This window comes from Micropterus dolomieu, linkage group LG18 (assembly GCF_021292245.1).
Source record: "Micropterus dolomieu isolate WLL.071019.BEF.003 ecotype Adirondacks linkage group LG18, ASM2129224v1, whole genome shotgun sequence".
NCBI classification, from domain to species: Eukaryota; Metazoa; Chordata; class Actinopteri; order Centrarchiformes; family Centrarchidae; genus Micropterus; species Micropterus dolomieu.
Window position 1 is genome coordinate 23,528,152 of NC_060167.1, and position 20,622 is coordinate 23,548,773.

The following is a 20,622-nucleotide window of genomic DNA, read 5'->3' on the forward strand; positions in this document are numbered from 1 at the left end:
AGCACTGGAACTGTTGGGGGAAACGTTTTTTTTTATTTGGGGGGGAGCCAGGCTAGCAGTTTCCCCCTGCTTCAAGTCTTCATGCTGCTAAGCTCAGCGAATCACTTGCTAGTTCTATTTTCACATTTAGCAAAAAGAAATGAGTGGTGTTAATCTTCTCATCTAACTGTCCCAAAATTCCACTGAACTTAAATTACAAACTTAAATTCCACTGATTCATAGAGCAATCACTAGAACTACATAAAAAAAATAAGAACAATGATAATATGATTCATAACGGTAGATCATTTGTCTACTTGTTGTCTATCTTTAACTGAAAAGTAAAGTAAAGTTTGTTTTTTTTGATGCATGGACATTATTTGAAACCAATCACTCCTCTACAGGGCTCATCTTTCTCAGCCCATGTGGGAAGTCAAACTGTTGGCTGTCCTTCCTCCTTCTCCTCACTCTCTCCCTCCCTTTGTATCACCTCTCGTCATTTTTCCACCAACATCTGTTGACCCATTTACAGTAAGTGTATGGGGGGGAGGGGGGGGGGGGGGGGGGGGGGGGGGGGGCAGAGAGCAGACAGAGAGGACCAAGTGGAACACCTCATCCACAGGAAGTGGACAAAGCCCCACAAGACTTCATTCTTGTGTGAGCTGGCAGCGGTCGGCAGGCCACAGTGGAAAAAGGCATTGCTAATTTGAATTAAACAGGGTCTTTTATTCAACATTCCTCTACTGTGAGTGAGCCAGGTTAGCAGGCCCAAACCTTTCTTTTTTTTGAGAAGTTTCTGTTTGCTCTATTTCTCTACACAGCTGGTTGAATAGTTTAGTGAAAGATCCACACAGGCTGTCTGGTACAGCTTCAGCCATTATGTTCTGTAGCTCAATTAGGGCATCCAAGGAAAAGGGAAGTTATCCTGGTGTCTCTCCATCATCGACCCATAAAGGCTATCCTTGTGACAGTGCCAGCGGGTGAAAACTGAGGCTGGATATTTGACTATTCTTTTCCTATGGAGAACTAGAGATTGTTACAAGGCTTTATTTCTCTGCTACAGACATCAGATAGAGGTCAGCAGATACCAGGACAGATTTCACTTCTTCCATGGGTCTGTCTGACTCAACTAATGGTCTGAGGATGTACAACAGATACAAAGAACTTCAACCTTCATCAAAATTGCAGTGCAAGTATGGGTTTGGAGGTAAATACCTATACAGAAGCAATATTGTGGCAGGCCAAGTCAAACGAAGACTTTCTTCTATAAGCATCTATCAAAACAAGATTGCCGCATGCTGGATTTCAGACACCTTGCACGGGTAGAGTCTTTAAGCTGCTACACATAGAGGTAGGTCACATGCACTTTTCCAGCCCGGGGGAGTGCCGGCCAAGGGGGTGGCAAGGGAAAGGGAGGGGGCGAGAGGACTAAGGCCATTGTTTGGATCACACAAATCGGCTGTGGCCCCCTACAAAGCAGGCTCTGAGCCGCGGTGTTGTAAGCGGCGTCACGTGCAAAGCCTGAGCTGAACTGTGGCACGGCCACCTGGAGGGAGAGCTGGGGAAATGGCCACAGGGGGTCCAGTGATGGAAGGGGATCTGGCACTTTCTAATTATGTGCTGTTTTAGGATTAATATTTTAAGACAGAGTCTCCTAAGTTTTTGCTAGGACCTGTCATACTTTTATAACTCTTCAGGGTTTTTTTCTCAAGTACCATTTTTTGCAGAATTACTCATCTTGGAAACTGTCTCTTGACCTGTGTTTCCTCTCCAGTCATAGAGAGACCCAGCTCACTCAGAAAGAGTCGAGATCTGGGTCTGGATCACGCTGTCCCTGAGCCCAAAGCTTGTTAGCTTGGGGATTTTCCATTCACTAGTTCATGCCCCCCCCCCAAATGCTAGTTAACACAATGCTTATTCAACCAATACAAACACAAACAAATAACAAGATGCTGCCAGTGCTGGAGCAAAACATAAAAGAGATTTTTTGTGGGAGAGAATGAGGCCAACTGTTACAGAGCAGCGAGGCCTCTGCCTTCAGTTCATTTTAAACACATCAGACCTTTCAGCATATGAAAGAATGACAGAAACACACATACATATCCAAACTATTACAGAACATTTGACTAACAAGCACTAGATAATTAAAAAGTACCATGCTACTTTTCACAAACATCAGCCATCTTAATATAGATTAATAATTTAATGTTGATCCATAAATCCACCTCATGAATAAATAGTGTTGCACCACTTTACTGTCTGGAGCTCCTAATGACTAATACTGGGTTTCTCTGACCACTGATGACCATGTCCCCACAAACCAGCTTGCCGTCTCTCTGTGATGCTCTTTGCACACATGACACATTCTTGGACATAGCACCCGAATCCTTACCAAGCAGCCCCGAGGCCTCCCTTAACCCCCCCCCCCATTTCATCTGCCCTGCCAAAGAAGCAAAACTCCACACAAAACTAGGACACAGCACCGAAAACAAGACGCAACAAAACCAGAGCTTCATGTAGGTTAAGAGAGGGCCCAGCAGCTAACATGGGAGTTTGTATTTTGATGTTGCTACTCAACACCGGCTTGTCAAAAAGATCACCAGAAGAGCAGCCACGGCAACAGCTAGCAGCAGGGTGGAGAGGGTAATAATGGCAGCACTTCACCACTGTTTATTCCTGACAGCCATCCTATAAACACTTCTCTCCACAGGTGAAAAACAACACATTAACCTGCCACTCCAGCCACACCTGTGGGTGCCTCACAAAAACTGGAGTGGTTTAGCTACCTGAATTTCCTTTGTCCAGACAATCACATCTCAATTTAACTGTGTGTTATGCACATTTACAGCATAAATGCAGTTTATTATAACCATTTCTGGCTTCAACCCTGGCGGCAGACTGTGTGCCCTCTCTGCACCCTGCACTTGATGGTTGGATGTTGGGTCTCTGGCTCCCTGCTTTCCCCTTTCCTTCCAAGATATCAACACCACATTTTCATTGCTTCCTGGGGGGCTTCTGGGGTGGCTGGCACGGCGACAAGCAAAGCAGGAAGACTAAATCCAGCTCTCGAAAGCACAACAAACTGAGCCTTCTCCAAACACAGCAGCACAGCTATTCCTCAGGGCAGAGAAACCACTAAGCAAACAGTTCTATCAGCAAAGTAAATTGCAAGATTCATACAGGACAACACCACCAGATACCTCTACCAAATAAATAGATTGAGCCTATATTGGTATCCTTTATGAAAGAGGAAAAGTAAACAAATACACACAAAGGAAATCAATGGTAAAATATCAAGACATTATGTCATTCACCTGTTTCCTTAAGCTCATGTATAGAAGGACAGATAATAAAAAGTTCTAATAATACACACCTCTCTCTCACACACACAGTTGCATAAAAGTAATCATGCAGGCAGACATAGACAACCTCTTTGTGTCTCTCTTTCTCCCTTTTTCTCTAACGAATACACACAGATGATAGAATAAAAATATTGCCTACATGATAAGGTTCTTACATAGCAACTCTTATTTCTGAGTTTGAACAGACTGATTATTTGATTCTTCCGCCTCTTATTTCCTCACAATGAGCTGAGGATTAACTTAAAACTATTAGTATTGTGTAAGTTTTTCTTGTAAAGAGCATACCGCTGCCCCAGAATGGCTAAATATCTGAAAGGCACTCAGTCTGTTTTGGCTTATATTCTTACCCTGAAACCAGAAGACTAACTTTAATCGTCACAAATTAAGCACCAAGCCCATCTCCAGACAGACCTTTTCATTGGATACCTAAAGCAAATGAAGAATAGAAACAAATTCAAAAGGACATACAACTAATTATCACATAGAAAACAGTGTTAACAGCTGCACAAATGACAGGAAAGGCCCAAGGAGGTCCGAGGAGGCTGAAGTTAGACAACCACTGCAGAAGATAAGCTGTGTGTTCAATAATGCACTCTCGTATACAGGATGTAGTCATTTATTACTACTAATCAGACACAAGGTTGTTTACCGTAGAGAGAGAAAGACTGGCCACAAGGCATAGCCAGGTGTTCAGCATCTGTGTGTCTATCCCTTCAAGATGCAGGGTGGGGCTTCAATTACCCAAATTATCATATTATTATTGTTTGAGTCTCTCAATCTCTTATCATAAACTCCACTCTTCTTGTCCCAGGCTTGCCCCTAGTCCCCCCCTCCCCCCAAGGGTGCCTCTGGCCTGCCCCACCCCCTTCTGCAAAGAGCCCTGCTGGGCTTACATAATGGTGTTTTTTAAAATTTAAAACCCTGACACGCTTTTCTTGGCTGAACACAGGCCAGACTCTCTTGTCCTGCTTCAAGAGGCCAGCTTTGGCCTCTCTATTGCCCCAGGCCCAACTGCTGATCTAAAAATGGCCAGCTGGTGGCCTGTGGACCACATCCGGCTCACCACACCTTTAAATAGAGCATGTGTATGTATAATTTATGTTGTTTCTCTATATATATTTACTGTTACAGTTGCACAAGTTCTGTCTGTAATAATAGATGGGTTTGGTGCTGCTGAAAATATAAGCTGACATGAAAGATAACTTTAATTTACTCCTATCCTTGTCAGATGAAGTCATGGGTGACTACAGAGCTTAAAAATATTTGGAATATTTGGTTTTTCATTCTTAGAGGATTCTTAATCTTTTAATATGTGGGCACACAATTATGTCACATCAAAAATAAGGTAGTCTAAAGTTAAACAATGGGAAAAAATACTATGCGCAATGTAGGTGTTCCTCATAGTGATGCCCCAACAGATAATCACACCCACCTCTGCACTTCCCCTCAGCTCTATGGAGCGTTTTAGCATCTATCAGGTCATTGTTTGGGTTTTACAGCCCACAACTTGAACTTCGTTTCAGTGTAACTGCTGTCATTAGCATTGTTTCCAGACGCCGCAGGCAACTGTTTCAAATAAATAAAGAAATTCTTTTGTATGATAAACCACCTGTCCCTGCTCAGCGGAAAAAGGAGCATTTAGCAGCTTAGCATGCAAAACATAAACAGAGTGAATTAGTGTCACATTTGCCAGTTTGGACAGAAACATGCCACCAAATCAATGTTAATGTTGCTCTATGTGTACTGGATGTGTAAATAGAAAAGTGTTTTATAAGGTGATAATGTGTCAGTATTGTGATTACTACTTGTTGTGCTACCCCTAAATGTAAAAAAACATAATGATAATAAAATCTAATAAAAAAATGTATGCAGGTTTAAGATTTTTGGATGAAGTGAAGTATTCTGGTCAAATTTCCTAATTCCACTACAGTAAATATTAATGAATCTACGACACACCACTGTAACTGTCTAAGCTGCAGTAATGTACTATAGTACAAATACTTCAAGTCTTGGTTATTCTGTTCTGAAGTTGTTGCTTCTCTCTGATTCAATTAAAGTAAAACTTATAACTTACTATGATAGCATCAAATTTTGTTGACATTTTAAAGCAAAAACCGTTCAAAATACATGGAATTTCCATCTTATGACAGGCACATTAGCTCTTGAAGTATGAGCTGATTTAAGTTTCAGTCGAACACTCTCATGGTGACAAACCTCTTCTGCTGGTGTGCATGAGTATATGTTTATGTGTGTGTGCTGGTAGTGACTACTGGGGGACACAGGGAAAAGCATCTTCTATTTTTAGAAGGTGAAATTTGTGCTTTATTGTTTATATGAGAGTAGTGCAGTGTGTGTATGTGTTTTAAAGAGGGCACAAGGGAGAGCGCAGATTGTGTGCTCACCTGCAGCAGGTTATTGTAGGAACAAGGTGCTGCAAGGCGACAGACACATTCATGTTGAGCAAAGGTTGCTTTTCTTGACATGTTGATGGTTATCTGGACTGGGTGGTGGCTGCTTTTAGGAGACAGTAGCAAGATCAAACAAATCGCTTCCTCTTCCATACCTGAACAGTACAGCCACAGGCTTTGGGTCAACTGTCTGGTAAATGACACCACTGATGAAATATACACCAAACAATAAACCCACTTGTGTTTCTTCACAACTGTTGTGGCTCTAACTTTTGTGCAAGCAGATCAAAGATACAACTCACCAGATTTAATTTCTTTTCATGGCAGTCTTTCATTTATTTTGATAGGCGTCAGCGAGACGCACATTACATCATGTAAGATTATGTTTTCCACTCCGAAAGTGGCTGTTACAGAAGTGCTTCATCTCCTAAAAAGCTAATTGCAGCCTAGGTGGGAACTGTCTGTAAAACAGGCCTTATTACAGGCCAGGGGCAGGGGACGTCATTTCAGCGTTACCCACTTCCTGTGTTTTCAGGGCACACTCACTGCACGTGGGAATATTTCAGGACCCCAATAAATTCTACACCCCGAGGACAAGGCACCTCTAAATGAGCCTACACCCTACCTGAAGGCTATGGACCAGACATGTTATCTTCACATTTATCTTCATTGCCAGGCTTTCAATTGTTCATTGATTAGGAATGCAGATCAAAGTTCTATATAAAAGGTCATATGCCCAGACAACCATTTTGTTTTTGTTTTACTCTTTTAGTATCCCTCTATGCCAGTCTGACCCAGCACTGCAGGGTACAAAGAACAGCATTGTGGGGGTTACACAGCAGGGCAAAGCAGCTGCACTGGACAGTGGCTGACTTCCCCAGCAATAGCCAACACATGAACAAAGGCCACTGTGAAGCCCCATCCACATGGGTGAATAAATAAACCTCTCTCATGCATCTTTCAACCAGAAGCATCTGCAAAAGCACCTTCACAAAGAGCACCTTTATCACAACAATAAAACTACTAATGTTCTCATATGACAACACAGCATTTCAATATATTTTTATTTTCAAACTTCAACTCAGAAAAGTGGATTGCCAGTATTTTCTGTATACTGTACATATATGATGAGCTACAAAAATGATACCATATTCAACTGGGTTGAGATTAATTTAGTACCTCACAGCCTCACCACCCAGCATCTGCTCTACACCAAAGATTTTTTTTCTCCAAACAGCATGTAATTTTTGGGGATAATTTGACAGTAGAGAGCATCATAAAACATGGGGAACGAGGGGGAAGACATGCAATGAAGGTCTGAATTGAATGATGGATGTTAGTTAAATGGTATACCTCCTTTCATGTTGGCCACCAAGATGCCCCAACAAACGTAAAAAATAATACTGGCAATTTATTTTTTAATTGTCAACAAGTCCCAGACCAAAAGGCCAAACCAACAATGAATTAGTCCATCACTCAATATTTACAACTTCCCTATACTGTCTGTGACTCTTAGCTGGTCAAAGATGGCAAACCATCATGGTCCAAACTGGTCCAGAAGAAATCCGCAATTAAATCTGACAGACTATTTAACATTTTGTACTGACTTCTGTACATGCTTGTACTCTAAAGTAGCAGAAAAAGTTATGCCAGCCTTTGTAATGAGAATGTACTTGCCACATCCCTAAATAATAATTAATTAATCATTTTGCCAATCTTAAAGAGAAACTGTGCCAGCTGTCAACCAGCTTTGCATCATTTCAATGTGGGTAGTACAGTATATGCAAATGAACAATGCCTGCACCCAGAGCTCCCCTGCTCATTTACTGGCAAAAGATTGCCAGATGACGCGTCAAGGCTAGGGCTATAGTTCGAACTTATACTTCTGCATTTTTTGTATGCCTGCCTCCACAGGACAGTCAGATCGAGAGACTGCTCAAAATCAAAACATCCTGTCCAAAATCAACTGGCTAGAGCAACCACTGGAAGACCATAGCAGAAGACAGTGTGCCTGTAGATATGTATAAAAACAACTTTAATGGTGTAATGCCTGAATCAGACATTTGGGGCTATATGAGCCCAACTACAGTGCGTAAGAATTTCGATGTATGGAACAGGCCACAGCCGAGTGTCAAGCACCGCCAGCTGAGGAGTATAGTCTCTGTTTTTTCTCATGTAGCACTAATTTCAAAAATATTTGCATCTTTCTACTACAAAGACAGCCCAGTTTTAAAAAAAGACCATGTTTCCAGTGCTGAAATACCCCTTTAACATCAACCAAAAAAACACCTAAATTCTAAGAAAGCTAAGACATGGATTGGTGTTTCTTTTATCTCCCTGACTCACTTCTTGGGTTTTCCACCCTCACACCAAGAAAAGTCAGGTCCCTCCAGCGCATAGGTCCTATAACTGTTGTTTTTGAGAGAGCTTGGCATAAGCTAGAGGGAGTAGCAGGAGACAGGGAATGGAGTCACTGTTGTTTCTGTCTCAGATATAGACACGGAAGAAGGCTGGCCCACAGCAGGTTTCTTCATTGCTCGGGGCGAGTCTCTAATGACTTCCAGACCTACTCTCATACAGTTTCTGTGTCTAGACTGCAGCTACAGGACTCTGTATGGCCTCCTAGTCCCTCACTCAACCTCTCCCAGGCTAACCCCCCCCACCCTCAAAAAGGCAACATACACACAAACACAAACACACAAACACTGTCCCTTGCCCACCCAACCCACGCCCTCTGTCTTTTTAAAAAACTACATGCGTTTCAGTCTTAGAGGCTGCCCAAAAAGACACTGTTGCTTTCATTCCCTCCCCAGGCATTCAGCCTCAAAGCATCTCAACTCTAATGAAGACTTTGAAATGATGGCTGCTTTTTTTAGCTCTACTTTTGGTTTGGATTTGTCTCTTGACTGGATCCTGTGTGGCTCTGAAAGTAAAAGGAAATCATATCAAGAACAAACAAAAACAAACTCTCCTAATTGGGCATGACAGGACTGTTTAAAGGCAGGATGGCCTCTGTAAGTTGCTGATAAAACATCTCATTGTTTTCTCCAGCCTGGCTGCGATTAGCCATATAAATCTAATAGGCCAACAATCTCTGTCTGTTAGCTGCTTTAAGAATGTGTTTGGAGGGATCAGACGCTACAGTAACATACTAGCATACCCTTAACATTACAAAAAATGTCTTTTAAAAGCCATAATAGTAGTTTTAGATCCATTTCTGAGGCGGTCTGAGATATTACATGAACCAACTGTGAGTTTGTATTTTTCGTAATGAATAAAATCAAAGGTTGGGCTAACATTTAATTTTATACTGATTTGTAAAAACGCTCCCTGTCTTAAACCCTCCCTTATTCAGAGGAGATAAGCAGAGAGGGCTTTTATTCCACAGAATTCAGAGACTTGAATGGGCAAAACCAGTTGACTAGGAGTGCTTTAAATTATATAATACACATAAGCTGAAAAGCATTTCCTCTCTACTGTAGTCTCCAATTATATACCCCGAATGGTTAAATGTCAGCCAAAGTTCACTTTGCTGTGAAAGTCAGATGCAGCAGAATCATAACAATCAGGGTGTACAAGAAAGTAATGCACAATGGATACAATATATTGGACTGTTTGGACTCATATGTTTTAAAGACTTACAAACATCAGGCTCCTCGTCAGAGCCATCTGGGCAGTCCTTCTCCCGATCGCAGCGCCAGCCTTTAGAGATGCATGTCACCCCGTCTCTACACACAAACTGCTTTGGGCTGCAGGTCTTTGGGGCTAAAAGAAGACAAAGAAAAAACTAATTAATTTTAGGATAAAAAATAGATAAAGAACTTAGCTCCTTTTGTGTCAATAATCTTTATTCCTGAGGTCTCATTAGCAGCAGACCACCCTGTTGTCTTCAGAGTCAGTAGTGATCCTCGCCGGCCCTAATTAGGTCCTGGGAAGTTGCTACTTGATAGAGGGGATAGAGAATGGATACACACAAACCAAAACCCACACTCATGCAAACTTGGTAAACTTGCTGCACCTAAATATCCAGGTCAGTGTTCCTCTGCCAATAGCAGTGATGCAACATGTCTGGAGGATATCAAAGAACATCTTGTTCAGTGAACTGCCCCCCTATCATCCATTTCCCCTTCAAACCAACGTTCCAGAGAGAGAGGAAAAGTGGCCCACTGCAGCCACCGCCAAATGGGGGAGTACATTCAAACCCACACTAATTCAAGTCCTCTCAGAACAGCACATAAACACTTTCACGACACACAAATACACACACACTAGCAACAAAGCTGAGTCACTCTGGGGTATTCAGGGGAAGCTCTTACTGCAGAGTGGGAAATATACAGGGAAAACTTAAAGACAGGGGTGTACTTAACTATTTTAGTATGTAACTAAAAGAAGCATGAGACATGGGGAAAAAGTAAGAAAAAGAAAAAACTAACTTGGTATGTCTAGGATTTCCGTTATACCGTACATTCAGTATTTGGGATTTTATAAACTCTATTGGAAAATGGTATCCAGCTGTCATTGAAAAGTGAAGCAAAGCAATGATTAATAGATTAGTTACTTAGACATAATACTCCATGTATTTTGTGCTGCTTTCATGAACAAGCCCTATATTTTCAAGTCCTCCATGTTATTTTGCACTAAACAATTTAAATGTCTAACAAACTCATTTACCAATCCCTTGTAAGTTAAATGTAAAACATTACTGGACAATTGGTCAATGCAGAAGTAATTACAAAGTGTATTACTATACACTATAATACAAAAGTATTAGGAAATAATGTTTTAGGTGCCAAGTGCAAAGACTTAACAATTTCGTGTCACAATTTCTTATGGTTCATGTCATATCACTTAAACTGTAACTCCAAACCGGAGATAATGGGAATCTCTGACACTAACGATATCTCCCACTTGATGAAAAAAACTACTGACATCAAAATAAAATCCAATATTAACACTAATACATTAGATTTAGCTAATTTTATAGGAGCTATTCACTGTCTATTTGTATCTAGTTTCACCTGGTAACAAACTGCTACAAAGATGTAACACAACAAAAGCATGTAAAGCTAATTTAGGCTGTTTATGTGGTGTGACTAAGGTCAACATTAGGGCTAACCACATTGGAATAATGCGTGAACACTCCCAAGTCAGAATAAGGGGTGTTGAGCGTCAACAGCTAGCTTAACGTTAGGCCTAAGAAGCCCCATCCTCACAGGGTTCACACACTCTTCAACTCTGGACAAAATCCAGCAGATTCATGAATATATGCTGACATTAGGTAGCTAGCTGACTAACCAGCTAAGACACAAATCTACCGAGAAAACTTTGGAGATACCAGAAGGCATAATCCTAAATTGATATTAACCTCTGGTAAGACAGCAAACAAGCTACATCCTCCCCTCCAACCGCCCGAAAAGCTAACAGAGTAACAGAGTAATCCTGGTATTAGTAACTTTGATGTAATTACTGAATTTTAAATTGTAATCCCTAACACTAGTCACTAAAAAGTAAATTACACATCACTTAGGAATGTGTTACTGTCCAATATCGATTATTACAATACTAATACTCTCAGGCAGGTTACAGAAAAAGCAACATCAGGCAAAACAGGGACCTTATAACATGACATTTAGCAATATGTCACAGTAATGTAGAGGTAAATATATTGTAAAGAAAGAATTGCATTACACTTTTTGATTTTTATTCAGCCACACAGGACCATGTCATCTTGTGAGTGTATAGCCACACTAGAGACACTAAAGGACATGTTGCTAAATGAATATGAAACAAATCTAATAAGGTATTTGTCCTGCTGCTTTCATAAAATATTACATCTTCCAAAACTATTTATTCATTAACACAAAACAAACATTTCCCTGGTTGACATTTAAAGCGAGCAACGGGCAATCCTAAACTATAATTGGAATTCACTCAGATAATTCAGTGTTTGAATATGTATCACCAGGCTGTGATTGAACTGATGTTTGTGTTTCATCTGAGCTCATGTTTCTCTCTATGCCTCTCCTCCACATCTGGGCAATAGCATTTTTAATAGTACTTTCATTTCTTTCTGTCATTACTGCAATCATGTTGAACATCAGTGGTCTGGGGTTCTTCTTTCAACATATTTGACAACATCGCCTCGCTGAGTCAACCCACCCCCTCAGTGTCAATATCTCCCTTCTACAGCTGCTAGGTCAGAATATAAAGTACTCATTGGAAATTGTGATGTTAGTGTAACCTCTAGATTATTTAGAGCATAAAGCATGATGAATAGTACGCTGGGGGGGCAAGGGGTAGACGATGGGATAAACAGGATGACTGTATTTACATTTAAAGCTACACTTCAACTCTAGCGGTGAAGGGAATTGTGAAATGAAGCTCAACCTAAATACCATAAATTCAGCCTGGCACATTGCTGCACACATCCACACACTCCCCACTTATGCTCCTCTGTGTACCGCTGTGATTGGTGTGTGTATGTGTGAACGTGGGTGTGTGTAGAGGGGCGTCTTTTTCTCTCTCAGAAGACCCCAGGATTTGAATTATTCATGAAATGCAACAAGGCTTGTGTTAAAGCGTTTGGTCTTTGCTTCTCATCTCTGTTCATTCATGTGTGCGTGCGTGCGTGTTTGTGTTTGTGCGTTCATGTGTTTATTTGTTTGTTGTCATACCATAGCTGCGGTGCGTCTGTCTATTGTTTAATGTTTATTTAGGTGCTGACATGCCTTAGCTACATGTGATGTTAACTCAGCTTCCAATAATGGCCATGGAGGAGTGCACACCCACCTCCTTCTAAACCACAAGATGCTGCTGACAGAAACACATAAAGGTGCAGAGAAAGTAGGTCAGGAGGTTAGCTATCTGAAGGTGAAGACAGGCAGTGATAAGTGTTTCTTACAATCAGCTCAGCTCGCTGTGATGGTTAGAGAGAAGCAAAGGGAGTATAGACAAAGGCCACGTTCAGAGCTACTATTAGTCAACCTCATGTCATCCAATCACAACCAGACTCCTAAAAATATATGCCTACACTAGCTATAAATGTGACTGCATAGATTGTTCAAACTGTAAACACTGTATTATTTCACTTACGCAAAGGTAATGAAATCCATTTTTGGACTTTTTACCTCTCACTCCCTACACACTGTTGTCCATAGTAAGTATTATATTCTTTGTCTGATTTTCACTTGAACAAATAAATAAAACTCAAACGCTGAGATTACAGGCAGCACAAACCACACTGATGGTCAGGCATGCAAGCACAGACGATGGGTGCATCCACGATTCCCTCACTTGCATTTAGTCCCTCCCACTGAAGACGTCTGGCGAGATGCAAGGAGAAGTCATGAGGAAAAGGGAAACACATTTTTGAGATGTCCTTTTCTCTCTCATCTGAAGCACGATCAGTTTCTAATGATGGCAGCACAGCTGGACCACAGCAGGATCAGCTGTTAGTCAGCTTCAACAGCTCTGCAGTCTTTTGATGCCTTGGAGTTTGTATTTGCATAAATATGTACTGTCCAAATATGCTGTTAGTTTGAAAATGAAAAGTTTGACAAATGCCCACACTTGCTTTACAAAACTGTATTCTTTATTAACACTGCGTAGAGATCGATTCAACTATAGTTTGTAAGTGGACTACTCAGACACTGCATGTGCCATTTCTGCTGGAAGAAATACATTTTATGAGAATGTATTACATTTATTGCTGTATTTATTGCCATTCTGTCTGATTTGATTGAAAATTGTCTTATCATAAAGGGGAATCCCTTTATGATGTGAATGAGACAATTTTGTGGTCTAAATGGAAATGACACAGATAGATTGTTAAAATATATTCCTGAAATGTTTAAAGAGGAAAAGAGTTATTTATGGTTTCTTTGTTAATCAAACCTACAGTTAACACAGATCTAATCATTTTAACTCGATGGTGAATCAGAAATAAATCAAATCTAAAATTGGGAGTAATGAATACATATACATTTTCAGACCAACAGTGTAACTGAAAGGTATCACTTCCCAGGTGCCTTTTTCCCTAGCATAACCTTGTATAGCAGCAAAACGTCTTTTTAGTCAAACATACTGAGCAGATAAACTTGCCAAATGGCTGACAGCTTATTGCTTTGGGTTGGTGGCATGTAAATATTGCAGATGTGTAAGGGTTTACTGTATTTGCATGTCAAGTGGGACAAAATCAAGTGGTCTCTGGAGATGGATGTTGACACCCGTTTTAATGCAAGCTGTAAAGTCAATCAGTGCTTGACACAATCAGGATTTATCTGGTTATATATCATATATTATATCATATATTATATCATACACTGCTCAAAAAAATAAAGGGAACACTTAAACAACACAATGTAACTCCAAGTCAATCACACTCCAGTGAAATCAAACTGTCCACTTAGGACCACAGACCACTTCTCAGTTCCTATGCTTCCTGGCTGATGTTTTGGTCACTTTTGAATGCTGGCGGTGCTTTCACTCTAGTGGTAGCATGAGACGGAGTCTACAACCCACACAAGTGGCTCAGGTAGAGCAGCTCATCCAGGATGGCACATCAATGCGAGCTGTGGCAAGAAGGCTTGCTGTGTCTGTCAGCGTAGTGTCCAGAGCATGGAGGCACTACCAGGAGACAGGCCAGTACATCAGGAGACGTGGAGGAGGCCGTAGGAGGGCAACAACCCAGCAGCAGGACCACTACCTCCACCTTTGTGCAAGGAGGAGCACTGCCAGAGCCCTGCAAAATGACCTGTATCTGCTCAAACAGTCAGAAACAGACTCCATAGGGTGGTATGAGGGCCCGACGTCCACAGGTGGGGGTTGTGCTTACAGCCCAACACCGTGCAGGACATTTGGCATTTGCCAGAGAACACCAAGATTGGCAAATTCGCCACTGGCGCCCTGTGCTCTTCAATGGTGAAAGCAGGTTCACACTGAGCACATGTGACAGACTTGACAGAGTCTGGAGACGCCATGGAGAACGTTCTGCTGCCTGCAACATCCTCCAGCATGACCGGTTTGGCGGTGGGTCAGTAATGGTGTGGGGTGGCATTTCTTTGGGGGGCACCTCCATGTGCTCGCCAGAGGTAGCCTGACTGCCATTAGGTACCGTGATGAGATCCTCAGACCCCTTGTGAGACCATATGCTGGTGCGGTTCCTCCTAATGCAAGACAATGCTAGACCTCATGTGGCTGGAGTATGTCAGCAGTTCCTGCAAGAGGAAGGCATTGATGCTATGGACTGACCCGCCCGTTCCCCAGACCTGAATCCAATTGAGCACATCTGGGACATCATGTCTCGCTCCATCCACCAACGCCACGTTGCACCACAGACTGTCCAGGAGTTGGCGGATGCTTTAGTCCAGGTCTGGGAGGAGATCCCTCAGGAGACCATCCCCCACCTTATCAGTAGCATGTCCAGGTGTTGTAGGGAGGTCATACAGGCACGTGGAGGCCACTACCACTACTGAGCCTCATTTTGACTTGTTTTAAGGACATTACATCAAAGTTGAATCGGCCTGTAGTGTGGTTTTCCACTTTGATTTTGAGTGTGACTCCAAATCCAGACCTCCATGGGTTGATAAATTTGATTTCCATTGATAATTTTTGTGTGATTTTGTTGTCAGCACATTCAACTATGTAAAGAAAGGAGTATTTAATGAGATTATTTCATTCATTCAGATCTAGGATGTGTTATTTTAGTGTTCCCTTTACTTTTTTGAGCAGTGTATATTATATCAACATTTAAAGAACATGTTTTTGGTTTTAGTTGTTTAGTTTCAGGGTTTTATGAACTGGTGTACAATAAACAAAACAGGTCTCATGTATGTTTGAAAAGGAAACGACACATGGCGGAAGAGGATGAAGCAAAAAATATGGTAAAACAATGGATATAACTCAGGATGACATCGGAGAACAAGATAGATGAACTGCAGCTATGAGAGAAAACGGAGAGGGAAGGGAGTCAACTGCAAGTCAAACAGGGGACAGGGCTCTCACAGCTGGGGACAGGACTGAAGGTCTGAGAGCAGAGAGAGCTGGGCTGGGATACTGAGATGGGATGGTGGAATGTCACACATGCTATCAATGAGCTGCCTGTGTGTTTACCAAAGCGGCGGCTGCGTGAAAATGCTTTGGGTCATCGCCATTTGGGCCAGATTACAAATTCACTGCCCTCTGCCCCCCGCTGCTGTCTGCTAGTCCTCCAAGATGAGCTCCCCCTGGTTAGGAGGAAGAGTCCTCTCTTAAGGCAAACACAAGCCTCGTCCCCAGCCACAGCCCCATTTCCTCTGACACCCACAGCAGTGCTATAAATAAGTTGGAGGCCTGCTCTGTGAGATCAACCAAGGCATTACAAAGCTCCAGCAGACACTGAAACTACCGCCCCATCACACACCACTCAACAGCGGTTGAGGTGAAGGGAGACTTAAAGTACTGTCAACAGTGGTGGTGAAAGGGAGCTTCTTCAAAGCTGTAAAAGGTATTGCACAGAAACCTTCCTTCAACTGGACAGCCACCATTCAAGTGCCCTTGAGCAAGACAATCTGTAACCGCTCCAGGGCTGCTGTTCTGTAACTTACTCAGTAGATGGAGGCCACAAACCAGGAGGCCACAAACCAGATTCTGACACCAGTTAAGTATCTACAAACTTGCAAACACTGCTCATCTATCAGCCCTAGTATAACAACAGTAAATATCTACAGCAATGCTATCAGGTCTTTGAGGCTGAACTTACAATGTTGCTTTGAGCTAACTGCTAACAACAGCATGCTAACATGCTCAAAATGATAATGCTAACATACTGATGCTCAGCAGGTATAATAATCACAATGTTCATATTTGTTTAACGTGTTAACATGCTAAGATTTAACGTGTTAACATGCTAAGATTAGCTAATTAGCACGAAACACAAAGTACAGCTGAAGTGGATAGGAATGTCATCAGTTTTGCAGGTATCATACCTAAATTTTTACCTGATGATGGTACTGGATCAGGATGATCTTGAAGGATCGCCAAAGTTATTATTACATATACATCCTACAAAATTTCATGACAATCCATTCATTAGTTGTTGAGACATTCCACAAAGTCACAAATCAGCCTCATGGGGGCATGAGAGAGTCAGAGAATCATCAAAGTCACTCGGATTCATCCTCTGGAATGTCTGTACCAGATAAGTGAACACTTTGACCTACTGGTGGCACTAGAGTCAAAGTCAGAGGGACATTAAAGTCATTAGATTTCATCCTCTAGGGACCATGAAAATCTGTACCAAATGTTATGGTGACGTTTCAGTTTGGACTAAAGTGGTGGACCAACTGACATTTCCATCAATTGAGCCAGAGTGATAGCACGGCTAAAAAAGCTAATTGTATACTCTTTTGCAGAAAATGGTATACTACAGGTTATTATCTTCTGGTTTGATTATCTTCTAGATCTAGATCTGTCACACAAGTCTTATTTCACAACCCTGGAATCTACCTGGATCTGTAAGATAACAGAGTTGGGTTTTCCCTTAACTTTTGAGAACTTATGTGACACCTTACATACAGTATGTTAGTATGACTTTCACATAGAGAGACTAAGAAGGACAGATGTGGCAATTTATTTGCACGTAAATATAGTTAATACACCTACATGACAGCAGCTGATTCCCTTTACTACACGCAGACAGAATAAACTTCCTCAGGCTACATCTGCTCAGATCTGTGGAGGTGATCCTTTCTTAACTGGCCTAATTCATCCAAAACTATACAGAGAAATAAAGCTGGGAGGTGGGTAGTTTGGCTGAAACAAGTGTCAATATTATTCTCAATATATTCTCTTACAGAGAATATTGCAATGTCTGCTGGGGAAAAAAAACATCTAGTTTAGTCTACTGAAGATAGTGCGTACTCACTAATAAACCACTGAGAGCAGTTTCTCAAGAGGAGAAGATGTTCATGCCAATACCCAATGCTTCACTGTTAAACATGATAAAGCTTCATTATCTTCTCAAATATTTAGGAAAGTGAGGTTTATACGAGGGCAAGATAAACAACCTGAATTGTGTGTAATCAATCTTGACATTGACGCCCACTTGGCCAAACCCTGATACGCACTTTATCTTTTCAGAGAGCCGGAGGCTGGAATAATACTGCAACACAGCCAGTTCAACATTGACTCATTGCTAAATATCTTGACAGAATGCGACAGAATAAAACATCAGAAATGCTGCAGGAAATTAATGATAAACAAGTCAGAGCAGTCCAAAAAAATATCAAGTGATAAATGTTTTTAATATTTTGTTTTCAGCAGCACTACAGCCCTCTGCAGACAATGCCCTGAAAAAAGTTCTTATAAGATTTTGACGATACAAGACCACATTTGGCCAGTAAACAAAGCCAAAAGGGAACACATATAGGAAGAGACTGATGTAAAGTAGAAAAAGGGAGGGGCAGAGGTTTAGTCTGCTGACCTTTGGTCTGACCTGGGGGGTTCTGTTAAGGGCCAAAAATGAGGGATGAGTCTATATTAGCCTGTTTGGCTGTGGCCCGCCACCTCCTCATCCTCCTGCACAGCTCAGGCAAGAACGCTTCAGGATTTTGTAATGGAAGACAGTGAGAAGTAGAAAGAGGGAGGGAAAAAGGTTTTCCAATTTGTCATGTTAGAAAACAGAGAAAAAGAGGCCCCAGATGTGCCTCTTAAATAAACCTTTCCGGCAGAGTGTGGAGGAGATGTGGAAGTCTAGTCAGTAGTGAAGAAATTGTGATAGAAAATAGAAAAGTTCAGATAGAATTTCAGCGGTGGAATGTAACAAAGTACATATTAATGTACTGTACTTATGTACAAATGCAAGGTTACTTGTACTTTGTTGGAAAATGATGCATTGTTGTACATGAAGCTTCTCAACAGTATATAGTAAAGTAGTAAATTGATCATAAATATTAGCAAAACCTTAAACAACTACTGCAGTAAAATGCAACATACACATTAATGCAGCATAAAACACTGGCAGATTGTACTGAACAATGACTACTTTTCAGAATCAGTATCAGCTTTATTTGCCAGGTATGTGTACACATACGAGGAATTTGACTCTGGATTGTACTTTGCTCACGATGTGCTTACAATAATACAATACTAAAATCAAACACAGGCTACATTATACTATAGGGAACACATATATACAAACTATAAACAAAAACAATATAGACAGATTGAGACAATAGTGCAATGAGCAGAGTGCAAAGGATGCAGGAGTGAATTTTTATTAACATTATTATTATTATTATTATTATTATTATGTACATGTCGGAGGTGGATGTGATATACAGGTACACATACACATACATGCATACATGTACACATTGGGAGGAGCATAGTGCAAAGGATACTGGAATAAATAAGTATTATGTGCAGGTGTTATAATAATAATATAATAATCTTTATTTGTAGAGAACTTTTCAAAAACAAGTTACAAAGTGCTTCAACAAGTGCAAAGACAACAATACAATACCCAAAAGACAACAATACAAGCAAGAAAACATTGAAAAGACCAAAATACACATTTAAGATAAATATAAAATAAGTAAAATAGAATAAAATAAAAGGGATAAAATAAAGTCAAATAAGATCGGGAAAGGCTCTCCTATAAAAGTATCTTTTAAGAAGGGACTTAAAAGAGTTCACTGACTCAGCCGACCTGATTTCCTCGGGCAGGCTGTTCCAGAGTCTCAGGGCCCTGACTGCTAATGCTCTGTCCCCTTTAGTTTTCAGTCGAGACTCTGGAACAGACAACAGACCCCGAGGATCTCAAGGTACGTGCTGGTGTGTATGGGACTAAAAAGTCAGAAATATAACAAGGCGAGAGGCCATGAAGAGCTTTAAAATCAATTCTATCAATTCTAAAACACACTGGGAGTCAGTGTAATGAAGCTAAAATAGGGGTGATGTGGTCATATTTCTTTGTTCTGGTTAAAAGCCTGGCAGCTGAGTTCTGGACAGTCTGGAGTCGATCAGTAGTAGTATTTTTGGGTTATTACAAATACTGCCATCTGCTGGGACCCGATGACCAGGATTTCTGTTTTGTCTGAGTTCAGCTGGAGGAAATTATTTGACATCCATTTTTTAACGTCACAAAGGCAGTTGTTAAGTGAACTCAGCATTCCAGGATCTGTGGATCTGATGGGCAAGTACATTTGTGTGACATCAGCATAAATATGAAATGAAATACCATGTTTATGGATAATATGTCCAAGGGGAAGCAGATACAAGGAAAACAAAATGGGTCCTAAGACCGACCCCTGAGGCACACCATATTTAACTGGACAGAATGAAGAGACATAGTTGTTTACAGACACGCAAAACTTCCTATTTGACAGGTAGGATGAAAACCATTCTAAGGCAGGACCAGAGATCCCCACCCAGTGCCTCAGTCTGTCTAACATGATTGTGATCAGTGGTGTCAAAAGCAGTGCTAAGGTCCAGGAGTACCAGGACTGACCACATGCCTTCATCAGCAGACATTAAAAGGTCATTGGTGACTTTAAGCAGGGCAGTCTCAGTGCTGTGGTACTTCCTGAAACCAGATTGAAACTTTTCAAATAAATTGTTATTTTCCAGTACAGTGAGTAATTGTTTGGACACAATTCTTTCTAGAATCTTTGCAATAAAAGGCAGTTTTGAAATTGGTCTAAAATTATGTGGGAGGGAGGGATCTAAACCAGGTTTCTTTAAAAGCGGGTTCACGCAAGCCGTTTTAAAATAATCAGGGACACAACCAGTAGATAGGGAGCTGTTAAAAACAGAGATCAAATGGGGCCCAACAGAATCCTTTACTTTCAGTAAAAACTTTGTAGGTATTACATCAAGTGGGCTGGAGGACACTC

The 20,622-nt window shown here is 41.2% G+C and overlaps 1 protein-coding gene across 2 annotated transcripts in view; it reads right to left on the minus strand.

The window, feature by feature from the left end:
* LOC123956477 (low-density lipoprotein receptor-related protein 1-like) overlaps nucleotides 1–20,622 on the minus strand; it is a 101,521-nt gene that overhangs the window by 69,305 nt on the left and 11,594 nt on the right. For both annotated transcript variants that reach the window (XM_046028685.1, XM_046028684.1), the window contains exon 2: nucleotides 9,392–9,514. In XM_046028685.1, coding sequence (XP_045884641.1) covers nucleotides 9,392–9,514 — 123 coding nt within the window. The remainder of the gene's footprint in view (nucleotides 1–9,391; nucleotides 9,515–20,622) is intronic.